This window comes from Ischnura elegans, chromosome 7, assembly GCF_921293095.1.
Source record: "Ischnura elegans chromosome 7, ioIscEleg1.1, whole genome shotgun sequence".
Classification (NCBI taxonomy): Eukaryota; Metazoa; Arthropoda; class Insecta; order Odonata; family Coenagrionidae; genus Ischnura; species Ischnura elegans.
Window position 1 is genome coordinate 20703487 of NC_060252.1, and position 13688 is coordinate 20717174.

General features: G+C 41.0%; 1 protein-coding gene across 1 annotated transcript in view; it reads right to left on the reverse strand.

Annotated features, from left to right (window-relative positions):
- LOC124163101 overlaps window positions 1–13685 on the reverse strand; it is a 60408-nt gene extending 46723 nt beyond the window's left edge. The window contains exons 1-5 of the mRNA XM_046539903.1: window positions 13507–13685; window positions 12882–13120; window positions 12525–12808; window positions 5928–6225; window positions 996–1218 (exon numbers count right to left, since the gene is read on the reverse strand). Coding sequence (XP_046395859.1) covers window positions 996–1218; window positions 5928–6225; window positions 12525–12808; window positions 12882–13120; window positions 13507–13685 — 1223 coding nt within the window. The remainder of the gene's footprint in view (window positions 1–995; window positions 1219–5927; window positions 6226–12524; window positions 12809–12881; window positions 13121–13506) is intronic.
- Window positions 13686–13688: the final 3 nt, after the last annotated feature.

Sequence of the window (13688 nt, forward strand, 5' to 3'; positions counted from 1 at the left end):
ACCATGGTGATTGATGGATGAAATCTTCTCGGGTTTCCAACCGGGTCAGGGTCTGCATGGTGTAGGCCGACGTTTCGTTGGGAGACTTTCCCAACATCCTCAGGGCTGATGATGCCGATGTCGCGGTGTTTCGATATTTATACCCTCCTCCTTCACCTAGGTGGTCTCAGATTGGTCCGGGATTTTTCCTCCTTCCTCATCCTATTTAATGCCAGGTTCCAAGCGCTACTTAGCTGCAGTCCTCGATCTCTGTTGATTTTTTTGGGGTGAAGACGGATCTCTACGGCTTCTTTAGTTATACGGTCCCAATAGCCTCTTGTTCTTCCAAGTTGGGCAGTTTCTTCCCAGTGGATATTATGATTTTCCTGGACACAGTGTTCAGCAATGGCCGATTTTTCAAGTTGTCCGAGTCGGAGGTGGCGTCGATGCTCCTTCACCCTCGTCTCAATGGTCCTCTCCGTCTCTCCAATATACACTTTACCACATTCGCATGGAATGCGGTAAATGCCGGCTGTCTTGAGACCAATAGGGTCCAAAGTCTCCCAACGAAACGTCGGCCTACACCATGCAGACCCTGACCCGGTTGGAAACCCGAGAAGCTTTCATCCACGCTATTCACCGGGAAAAGCTCAGATTCTTCATGGTGATTGATGATAATTTTTCCCTTGGAAAAGATATATGAGGCATAACTTCGCGAAGCCTACCTATGAAGTAAGAAAAAAAGGTTTACATTGTGTGATCCATAGTTTATTTTAATGTATTAACGAGTTATGTCAAAAAATTTCACCAAATAGTTAATAGACACTTATGGGATTGTCAAAGTGGGCGTGGCTTGTCCTTCCCAAGCACCCCCATTCCGGCCACACTTCGCTCCACGCTCGAAACCAGTGGTGCCCCCTCCATGTAAGAATTTACAACCTCCTTGTACATTAACACCTGTATGAGTACCTGAAAACGGTTGTATCTGCGGAGAAAAAAACCCATCATGTGCTTACCCTGGGCAGACGAGCCTGAGTCGTTCTCCGTGTTGCAGCTCCACGAGCCTGTACCCTCCTCCGCCCTCGTCCACCAAGGTGCCCTCCTCCTGCTCCTCCTCTTCCCGCTCCGCCTCCCGCTCCACCTGCGACGACAGCTCCTCCGCGTCACCGCGACCTCTACCGCTCCTCGGCTCTCCGCTCTCGAACGCCCACTGCGACCTCAAAGGCGGTGCGGCGGCAGCTGTTCGAGGAAAAGCATCATCATCCCTCCTGAAGGCGTGTTCTCATACACCGCACACATATATTCATCAAAATATTACGCGTAATGACAAAAAATGCGTGCTCATTCGCGCAAAGGTATAATTTACCTACGGTTAAAGCACTCGGCCGGAAATCGAGGGATCCGGGTTCGAATCCCGGTCAAGGCGAATGATTTTTCCTCTGTGGATTTTTCGCACTACGGTTAGTAAATTATGTAGTAAATCCATGAAGGGTTAGGACATTGGAAAAATGGAAATATGCAGTGATTGTTTGAGTGATAACTTTGTGAAAGCGATAGAAATAGAATTTTAGAAATGTGCAATTAGTCGTCCTAGCGAGTGATGCCGTTGATTTTATCGATGGCATCGTAGCTATTCTTAACAGTACGAGGATGAGGAAAGAAATAATTTTTAAATCTCTTTTTTGCGGTATATTTCCTTTATTTTCTTCTCGTGTTTACGTCTGCCCTAGTGCGACTTTAAATGGAAGATATTTTTCGCGTCGTCTGAGAAAAAATCTCCGAATTTACAAAGTATATTTAGAATATATGTACATATATTGGTCTACGCCCCTGTAAAGATTCCCATCCTAACTCGCCTAACATATTGGAAATACCTCAGTTCCCTTATGTTTTTATTTTCATGTGACCTTTTTAAAATGTTGTATAAGTAGATGTATTAAATATGCGTTGGCTAATATGCGCTTTGCACTGTATATTTTAAAAATAATTTGGGATATTTAAGCAATCATATTTGAGTCCAATACAGCCCAAATGTTTTTATTTAACATATTTCAGTCGCTCTTAATGGTTTTTCTCGCTCGAAATCATCTAGAGCGGTTCAAATGCCTCTTTTGTTGCCATAATCCCCTTCAATCACTCCTCAAAATTCTGAAATTCGCGACATAATTAACTACTGACGAAACTTTAGTTTCACAGGAAGAATAAATTAAAAAAAGGTAAAGGCCATCTGCATAATGAAACAGTTTTCAACAAATTTCCCTGAACATAAATGGGCAATATTTCATTTTTTGGTTTAGCACGAAATCACTTCCCCACTAGATTCTTCATTTACGCAATCGACCACGGAGCAATCCATATTCCTGATATCAGATCTTTCGGGTTTTGTCTCAATAAACCATAATTACTTGCAATAGTATCGGTGTATACTTAAATCATGTTAAGGTCCATGTATAGAGAAGCAGTGGGGCAGCGAGGGGGGGTTTGGGGGATAACCCCCCCCCCCCCAGAGCTCAGAGAATTTTTTAAGTTTAATCCATTTTACTTAATGGATTAGTATTACTTATAGAATAGTGTTAGGATTAATCAAATATCTCTCATAAAGCGGTAAAACTTGTCATTTTAACTGCAGAAAAGTTTCTCGGGTTTTCCACCGGTTGATGTCGTCCATGTCTCCCGACGTTTCGATCCGCGACTTGCTGATCATCCTCAGGGGATCTTCCGAATGAATTGTCATTGAAATGTGATGTCCGAAATTGCCATTTTAACCATTAATCTTAAAATTTTCTGGAGGAGGACCCCAACAACTCCCAGTGGAAACGAGACTCCAGGGCGGGCTCGCAAGGTTACACTCCTGGGGCAGGGACTATAAGCGCGAGCTTTTTTCCTCTGCACCCAGAAAGGGAAGGACGGGAAGGAATAAGGAAGGAGTCGTCGCCGCGATAGGAGCCCGACGCGTCGCGACGCCTCCTGGGTGTGGATAGGGAAGGGACGAGGAATCCCGCACCGTCACAAAGGCGGGCCGGGCCTACTATTAGCGAAACCATGTGCCAGCGATTTTAGTGGGTTTTCCTATGAGGAAGAAAAATCCATCGATCAAATCGCTAGATCCCACAACTCCCACTTACCATGGTGGGTATGCAATACCCACACACCCCAAAGTATTAGTTGCGCCCTGTACCCCTCCTAGCCTTCATTCCTAGCTGCGCCCCTGTGGAGAAGGAACATTCCGACCCGATGACAACTCTTAACAGTACCCACGTGAACAGGCGTCTTGTATTCTTTGTTTATAAACATCGTCGTAATTGATTGGAAAGCCCTTGAAAGCCTAGCCACACACATATATTAGAAAATTAAATACTAATTCACAAAATAATGCGAAAATTATCAGTTGCAGTTCGATAACATTTTCCAAAAAGAAAACGATTTACCCTAAAAAAAATTCACAATATACGTAATTTATCACGGGAGATGAACTAAATAGTGATCGAAAAGTTGGCAAATAATAATGCCTTGCTTTATCGACCAAACCACCAAGAACTGCGTCCATCGCCAGTTGGAAGCTAATGATGCCTCTCCCGCAGAAGTTTCTCGTCCCCAACGAGCCTAGGGTCGACGGTCGACTGTATTTCGCGCCCTCTTGCAAGTCTTTGTTGTGGTCGGTGGGTTTGGGGGGCGGGGTTTTGGGTGGTTTGGGGTCTCTCCACGTTTTCCCTTGGCGCGGAGTCCCGACCGCCCGCCCGTTCGAGAAAAGGCGGGAAACGGGTGAGGCCCAAACACGATGGTCTTCGGCAGACGCCGATCGCCCGCCGGCTGGCTCCGTGGCGCGCCCTGGCGGTGGCGAGTGGAAGGGCGGGCGGCCGAGCGCTTGGCGGCAAAATAAAAGGCGCCTGCGAACTGGAGGTGGCGGGAGGGAGGGAGGGAGGGTGCTCTCTCGCTGCACCATGCATGCATTCATCATTGGCCGAATGAGTGCGCCACTACGTCACCACGCATGCGCTCTCGTTGCACCCACGTATGCCGGCTCCTTCCTCCGTCAGGTTAGATCCCATCAGGAAATATTAACAAGAGCCCGTATCGGGCCAAGGTTGAAACCGGTATCACGGAATGGGTCTGCTGACTACCCGCAACGAAAGCATTTGTTTACGTGTTGTTTATTTATATTTTAATTTACATTTCTATGAAACCGAATTCTCACGAAGAAGGATAAATCTCAGAATTTTGAGATAATCAATTTATAATAATTTAAATTGCTGATAACTTCAGGCTTAACTCTGTGAAACCTCTCCATGGTGGAAACAAAATAATAAAACATGTAAGGTTCCCTTGTAGGTACATTTAAATGTTCACGACCCGGGTTTCGTAACGTACCTGAAGATGAAACTACGATACGAAACCCGGGTCGTGAGCATTTAAATACACAAGTGAACCGTACAAAGTTTTATTCTTTCATTTCGAATTTAATTTGCTGTTTCTATTTTTTTTCTATTAAAATACGGAGTTTGGGCTTTATATGTTGGCTTCAGTTTTTGTTTACTGCGCGATCTTCGCGTCCTCCCTTGTTTACATTTCATCAGAAGTCTTCGAAAACTGTAGCGAAAAACTTACGAAAATTCCTTGGTCACTAGTGGTAGAACTAGCCTTTTTTTCTGCGTAATTTTCGCAGTTCAAGTTCTCTCGCGAGTGACATCGTAAAAGTGACTTCCCTAGTTATTCTTGGAAGAGCGTTAAAGGTGAGAGGAGCAGATTTTCTGAGACTGAGTCGGTATAGCCATAGTGTATTTGTGAAAGTACTGAAGTACTGTGAAATTACTGATTTATATTTTTTGCTTACCTCATTCAGGTAGAGTACACGCGTCCACCTTTTTTTCTACACATCTTCAAGGGAACCAAAAGTGACGCAATTTTATGCATGCATTTGTTTATGTGGTCAACGTACGATTTTAATTTTAGCCCTTGTACGTGTTGTTCCTGTTTTGCCTTGCAATTGCTCAATTGGGTGCTCAAGGAATGCTCATAAATGTATCAGTATCATAAGAAAGATTTTCCTAATTATTAAAAATTGCTGGCGGAAAGAAATATTTTGTAGAAAGATTATTTACGTTGCATCACAGATTCCGTTGATTGCTTGAACATTTTAATTTTTCGCTCATTGATCCAATTTTTACGGTGGATATACATACTAGCCAGAGAATTTTTTTAACTCAGCCTTAACAAGAATTGATATGTTCTGATTTACGGACGCAGGCTTTTCGGGCCATTTCCCCATTCCCCAATGCTATTTAAGCGTTAGCCGTTAAGCGTACGCAGGATATGATCGGATTGTCCTTTTAATTAAAGGTGAATTTTATAATATTATTTCCCAGGGCGAATGTGTACTTTGTTGAATGTTCACTTAAAACTTCTTTTGAGGGCTGACGTCAGAGCAGCGGCTGGGTCCTGTTAATTAGGAGGGCCTTATTTCGTGGAAAATAGTTGGGCATTTTTCTATTGTACTCAACAATAACACGGTGTTCGTGGCTCTTTTTCTCTAGCTTTTGTTTCCAAAAGCGTGTTTTCATTTTTTGTTTTTATTTTTTTTTGTTTTGCCACCTGTTTATTTACTTCGCCGCTCGTTTGTTGAATATTCAGTCATTAGAATACGTTAACAATATTGATTGACAATTATCAGGATTCAAGCCGAGTAAGAATTTTGACTGGCGTTTCAATGGATAATTCTTCCATCGTTCTCAGAGATATTCTTACTCGGCTTGAATAAAATCTTTAATAAGTGTAATTCGCTGAGAAAGAACTAAATCTTTTATCGAAAGTATGTTTTAACAGAAAAAACGAATATTCAGTTCTTTGCGCAGAAGCTTTTTCTTTATTTGTAAGGGTTGCGAATTGCAATCAAATGTTTCGATGATGAGTACCTATATGGGGCATATAGCTCGAGAAATAATAAATCATACCTCTGTTGGTGCACGTTCCTCGGCACTTCTCCACTTGAATGAAATCTGGCACGAGACGGAGTTGGTCCGTGATCTGGGATGGAATTCCTTCCAGTCTGAGGATGTTCTCCGATCTGCATGACAGGATCGGAGTCATACGGAACATTTCCGCCATCGGAAGTGTGAATCCTTCTAACGGTTGCTCTTCACCTTCACCACTCGCCTCGTCGTCTTCCGTTACATTAGGGCTGGTTTTGATGTCTGCCACAAGCACTTCACTAGAATTCACTTGACGCCGAACCAGTTTGGTGCCTCCGCCCTTTGTGGCCATAAATTGCGTGATTAAATATGCGTATTGAATAAAATTGCATAAATATATTGGTTGAGCACTTCGTAGCAGATATCCTTCAGAGCGACTCGGAGAAAATGTCTCAAGGCCTGTTCACACGGTTCATTAACACGTACGGGTTAGTTTCTAAATGTATGAACGCGAGAATAATCGCCAAAATGCACCTTGTAACCACCCACCTTGTGCGAATGCATGCACAGAAAATAGAACCTGTTCTAATTTGGTTCATGCATTCGTACGTGATCTGTTACGATCCACAAAAATCATTCATGCAAACAGACATTAACTCGTACGTGTTCATGTATCGTGTAAACAGGCCTTCAGAATTTAAGTATATTTCCAGGCGCGACAGAAACGATTATAAAGGAGACATATTTTGTCAAAATGATAGGTATAGGAATTATTTTTTACCCCAATTATCAACGAACTTAAATAAATGATACTTAGGGATTTAGTTGTCTCCCTTCTTTCACTTTTTGTCAGCGGCCAGTGGCGGATACATATGAAGGACTCAGGACGCGGGCAGACCCCCCCCCCCCCCTTGCGGGGCTGCCCGCATTGCCGAAAAATGCAGAACCCAATCGTAACTTTTTTGTAACATAAGATATGTCTTGTATGTGTATATAATCAGTTTAAATAAAACTATCTAAAATTTTGCACGCAACTTGATTATTTTTCATTATGATAAAAGTACAGGTAGCTCAAAATATCTTTTGCGCCCCCCCACTTGAGCTTTTCTGTATCCGCTACTGTAAGCGGCTAGTGTCCAAACACCCCCGCCACACGCCATATGAAGCAGTTTGCGGGATAGTATACAGATAGCCCGGTCAAAATAGACATTGACCCTTGCATAAATTCCCAACAAGCTGAAAACTTACACGATCGTTAGGAATACCACTCTAATGGGATCCTGAAAAGTCTTCATTGATACCGTATACCGATTGTAATGAGTTGTACCTTTGCTATTAAATAAAAAATGAAATCAACTTTCGAAATAAATACATTTCACACTATTTTCTAATAAGGATTTTTCTTTTTGACTCAGCTACCTATTTTAGGTACAGAAGGCTTGAGAAAAGTTTGGAAGTAGTGCTACCTTCAATTAGATTCGTTGATTATTTAAAAAATAAAAATAGTTTATTTTTTAGGTTGAACGGCTCAATGCAGACTCTTGAAGAGTAGCTTTTAATGTCAGTGAGGACCGTTTTATAGTCTGGGAAATAAAGTTTTACGAGCGAAGTCAATCTTATGGGCGAATTTTTGTGTGGCAACTTCAGCCGTAGCCGTGAGAATGGGCAACGAGTCGGTACCCGAAACGTCGGCGCTCTTACAAAATCTTACCCGCGCGCAATCCCGAGAAAAGTTTATAAAACAAAATACCAGACAAATGCCGTTGTGAAGAACCAGTACAAAATGCGGATTATGAAATTCAATTTCCAGTAAAGGTTGCGCGGATAATCTATTGATTGTGGCCGTTAGTTGATGAATGGCAATTTAAAAAGCATATTTTGAAAACGTCTTGATTGTGACTTATATTTTATTTCTCAGTCAAACCTCCTTAATTGCACGACCTCAGTTTAACGGCCCCTTGGTGTTTTTCTGTAGAAAGTCGATGATTTTCAAAGATAACGTGTGTGAAAGCTTTGAATTTAATGTAGACGGTGTGCAAGTCGGCAATCATTAACCTTCGACGTCTACCGATTGCAATGAGTTGTGCATTATGCCATCAAATAAAAAATGAAATCAACTTTCGAAAAAAATACATTTCACACTATTTTCTAATAAGGATTCCCTTTTTGACTCAGCTACATATTTTTGGTACAGAAGGCTTGAGAAAAGTTTGGAAATGGTTCTACCTTCAATTAGATTCGTTGATTATTTTAAAAATAGTTTATTTTTTAGGTTGAACGGCACAATGCAGACTCTTGTATAGTAGCTTTTAATGTCAGTGAGGACCGTTTTATGGGCTGAGAAATGAAGTTTCACGAGCGAGGTCAATGTTAAGGGCGAATTTTTGTGTGGCAAATTCACTAGCTATATTTCTGCAATACGTAGGATTCGATGTGAATAAGATACATAACGCAAGTGATAATGTATTCCTATTGAAAAATCCACTTCTGTTTACGTTGTACGGACAATTTCTTTCTCAATATCAGCTGTTCCAATGGAATGGCAAATGACTGTAGATGATATTTTCAGTTCGGTTATCTTATATGGAAACCTTATCGCGAACAGTCGATACTGGAGAGTGTGTTGTATGGGTGTGACTTTCCGTCATGACAGTCACGTCATCACTATGACTCTATTCCCCGTGACCTCATCCATCCTCGCCTGAGGATTCCGATATTGCAAGCCGCATTTTCGCCCACTTCTTTCTCTTTCACTCCTGTTCCATCTCTACCCTCCGATGCGAGCTTAGGCGTGTCTGCATTGGGTGCCGTTGCACCCACGCGCAATCTACAAGAGACGCTGAAGTAGTTTTGACAGCCCAAACTACCTTGTATTAAATGTAAACCTTAATCCTAAAAAAAAACTATAAGCAACAGGCAAATGTTATAACTTATAAATCGTATGCTCTATATTCAAGCCATCTATACCTTATTATCTATAATTAGTATTAGGCTTCATTAATAATGTATTTAAATATTCATCTAAGTAATAATATTTACATAATTATTACATCTCAATTCTTTGCAGACTTAACCAGAGACAGGTGAAGGTGCTAACATCATGTCCCGTTGAGGATATCGAAAAAATATCATGAGGAGAAATACGCATTTTCATTCATCATTTATCTTTTTAAAAACCGACGTAGACTAGATATGCTTAACTAATTCTCGGAAATTGCCGGTTATTTTTAAAAAGTCGATCGGATTGCTAGGTTTTCTGGGGTCCGTGGGCACTTTGAACTTACTGAAGTTCCTTACGAAATATCTTCGAGCCGTTCACCGGATTGCAATCCGGTTCTGCGAACGATTAGGAAATGTTTCGTTCAGCTTCGGGCGTCGCTTCATTAATATAGCAATCATTACGTATGAGGCTAAACCCACGAGACCAAAAAACTCTTAAATCATTTACATGAGTTAGTAAATTTGTAGGGGAGGCACATAAGCACTGTTGGAACCCACGCGAAATAATTCTAAATATGGAGGGGTTCCTTGTCGCCTTTGACTTTATTTTCAGAGCAAGTTTGGCGTTGTGCTTTGCTGGTATGCTTCCAAATTGCGTAGGTATTTTACCAAGTCCGTTCATTCCATCGGGACTACTACTTATAACACTAATTATAAGTCATGAAGATAACCTTCCTGGAGCGATGATTTCTGCTAAGTCGTATGAATCAATCAATTCCTCCAAATTCTATATTCCTCCTAAATTCTTCGTATGTGATGAAGATATATTTCGCAGGCGCTACAGACTGCGCCTTGCTCCTAATCTCAGCCCCCCTGAGATGTACCCCATCGAAGAACCTAAAGTTTATCTGCGGTATCTGCCCTGTGCTACTTTGTTTCATTAACTGATACCCTTTTCTCCGCTAAATTTCAGTTCGTTAAATAATACATTGCAATATTTCCACTCCACTTATTATACAAAATATTCATGAATTTCACCGTGCTCTGTGTTGCTATTCATTTCATAGAGGCAAATATTGTCCACTGATAGCGATTGGTAGTAATTCTTCGCCATCATTTGCTTTACTCTGTTTATCTGTATACCAGTGCCTTTTTCCTCATTACGGCAGCATGAAACTGTAATGATTATGTGAAGTCGTTCTAGGAACCATTGCATCAATGGGATATACCTCCTAGGTCGACAACTGCGAAATAGAGGATAGTATGCTTTAATAATGATGGGGAGACCGCTTGGGCGACTCGTAGTAGAAAATGCCTCTCCAAAAAAACGGATTTTGTTGATTACTTCGCTCCGAATCTGCTGGACAGGGCCAGACAAAGGGTGCCCACATCCTGCCCTTCTGGATACTTAAAGGGAAATCATATCAACTCACATGAGTGAACGAGGACTCTCCTTTCGGCATCTAGGTACGGGGTGCTGTCCCGAAAAACTCCTAAATAAAGTTACTGCCAATGAAACTGCACATTCTAATTTTTCCCCACTTATCCCTTTTGCAGTTTTAGCGATTATTTTCTCATCGTCGCAAGCCGGTAATCATAAGATTGGTTTGACGCATTCCTCTCTCCTATCTGCTTCCCTTTTCATGCATTCTCTTTTACATCCTTTATGACCTGTCCTATGTAACTCATTCAGGACTGTCCCTTACCCGTTTTCCCGTTCACCTGTACTTCGACGATTGTCCTCATCGTGCCTTATGATGTAGCCGACTAAGTAGGGTAGTTTCCTTCATCAAAGAAAACGAAAGGCATTGATTGCGAATCGTCACCCACCATTAGTGTATTCATAATATAAAAATTATTTGGTGTTAGAAATCCCATTTTAGACGAATGTTAATGGTCAATTTTAACCTCATTTGAAAAAGGCCAGATTGGAGCCCATGCGATTCCACTCGACGTGATGTCACAGGGACCTAGATGCTATACGAGTAGTCAGGAGTTTTACATCATCTGAGATTACCAAAGCATGCATGAGGCCCAGCGCTCAGGGAAATATCTCTTAATAATCACCTGTTAAAATTGCCTATGGTCGGAGAATTTCCTTCGTTTGAAAGGGTATGAATAATCCTTATTCAAGCCAAGCGCTAACTGATAGCAGGGTACTCTGCTACTTGCTAGCAGCCTTCATCGTAGCGGCGCTCATAGCCTCGCACCAAGGTGGCCTCATACGGCGGCAGCCGGAATCAGAATGATATCAAACGGGCTTTTCCCAGCATTCATACTTAGCCGTCGCGTTTTCGCGCGCTTGAAAATTTTCACTTTTCATTTAATCGCGAAAAATAGATATCGTCAATTAAAAATCTAAAAGTATGAAAGACGCACTTCAGGAGTAATAATCTTTCGATTTAGGCAATAAAAAATAATAGAAAACCACCCTGTTGTCCCGTCAGCTTTTTAGGGGTTTCAGATCACTTCTTTTTACCCACTCTTTTTAGCGCTGCTCTTTCAATTATACAGGTGGGTAAAAATTGCGTCACAAAGTTTAAACCCTGAATAGATGATGTCAGTAGGAACCAAAATTACTGGTGATGTTGACGTGAAAACGCACCATTATTGAAGTATAGAAACTTCGATCCAAGTGCTTCGATTAGCCGCGAGTTTGCTCTGTTGCCGGATGCCTGGGATACATCACGATCTCCGACAGGCAAAGCATGAGTTGCCCAGAGCATCCGGCAACAGGGCAAACTCGCGGCCAATCGAAGCACTTGGCTCGAAGTTTCTTTGGTTCAAAAATTGCGCGTTTTCGACGCAAACATCATCGGTAGTTTCGGTTCCTAGTGGCATTAGCTCTCCTGGGTTAAAATTTCGTGACATAGTTTTTCTGTATAATACTCTATAAATATATTTCAGTCAACCATGGTATAAATAAAACTTGTAAAAATCTCATGGGCTCGTATGAAAGCTGCCAAAGTTAAACGTGGGATTTTGTTTAGCCTTGAAAACCTGGTACATATTATGCTTGATTTTAATAAATTGATGTTAGTGGACTTCATTGGAGGTTTAGGTGGATTGAAAGACTTGGCAATATCAGCCTAATATTCTCCCGGAATGATGTATAAGAAAGAGAACCAATTTTATAGGGTGGCCGGATCCAATTATTTTTTAATCAGTATCACGCTAATTATGCGGTTTGCATTAGTCTGTCGGCCTAAAAGGCCTTCAGGGTAATTTTTGGATATGAGAAAAATTATGCATTCCTGTTTCATCTAATCAAGCGCGCATTCCATCTCAATAAGCTCGATGAATATTTCTTGGTAAGAATCAGTAATACATAACATTTTATGTGGCGGGTAATGCCATTAAAAAGATGTCTAAAGTTTGGCGACGGATTTACAACTTGGCTTTTCAGTGAAGCGCTTACTATGCTTACACTCAAGTTAATTATTCCCAGAAGCCTATGCATCGATTATCTATGTCCCTGCATAGACTTAACTCGATGCAAACTTTAACTACCGTTGTTGGTGATTAGGAACTCAACCCTTGCTCATCATTTTTTTGAGATTTTTCAAAGATATAATTAAGTGTTCTGTCTTGTCTATTTCAGTGCTTCGAGGGATTTTTAAAATTTACTTTCTATTTACTCTCATATTTTTTTTACTTTCCTATAACTTAATTATTGAAGATTGAATACTACACTATTACCTTTGACACTGGATGTGATAGGTCTCTTTTCGTTGCTTTTAACCGGCACTTTCCTCTCCTCCGCCTCTGACCTGCTGGTGACCCGCAGGCAACACAACTCCCCCACGGTTCCCACTCCGTGATTGCTTTCAGATCATGAGTTGGGGCTACAGTGCTATTATCGCCGTTGATACCCAAGTTTTCATCTAGAACCTTATTTATTGGATCTAAATATGTATCATAATAGTTTTTCCAACTCAATGCGTCGCCAACATTTGCTTCTGTTTCACTGACGTTCGCTATTGCTGAAAGTTACAAATGTCTGATAAGATAGTTTATCGGAGGTATGTTGTTTGAAAGCATTGAAACGAAACTTACTGTCAATCAAATAGTTGAACTTGTTTTCGTTTTCCTCGCCGTCAAGTCCTTGGCAATAATAAAGACCTTCATCCAAACTTGGTGTGTAGTTCTTCATGACCAATGCATGTTCCGGATTAACATATACTCGTAATTGTCTTGTCTCGAGTGTACTATTCCATTGCATTTCTTCAGGAGGTTTCAGGAATGGCCTGACTTGTTTGTACCAAATCTTTGGGTTGTGCTTATCTTTTTCCTCACTGTATGCATGAAAAAACGCTTAATGTACAGTCAATCAACAATATGAGAACTTAAAACTAATGAGTTATTGTGGCATTAATTTTATTCTCGGTAGCAAGTGGAACATTAAAATCGAAGTATACATACAAAAAGTTACCCCGTTATGATAATTATGCCTACGCAAATAATGGTATAAAAGGAAGAGCTAAGATTCGGAACTCTGCTTTAGTTATATTACGCTGAAAGACAGATGCAAATATGTATAAGTGATCTTTCGAAAGAAAAGATACTATTTATATTATATATTCCTAGCGATGACGGTGAAGTTTAAGAGAATTTCTAAGGTCATAGTTATACTTGTAAACTATAGAAGCCGTGACTCTACTATAGATCTGTGAATAAATACCAGAAGTGACATTCTATGATGATCTGTTGTGAGTTGATGGCATCCACAAGTTCGTATAACTCGTTTCGTTTTCCTGTTATTAAATGATTTTTTTGCCTGCATTGCTTCATTTTTCCTATTGCCAAGACACTCTTCATGATTAGGAGATACATTAATAAAGTTGATAATGAGATAAGCATGAG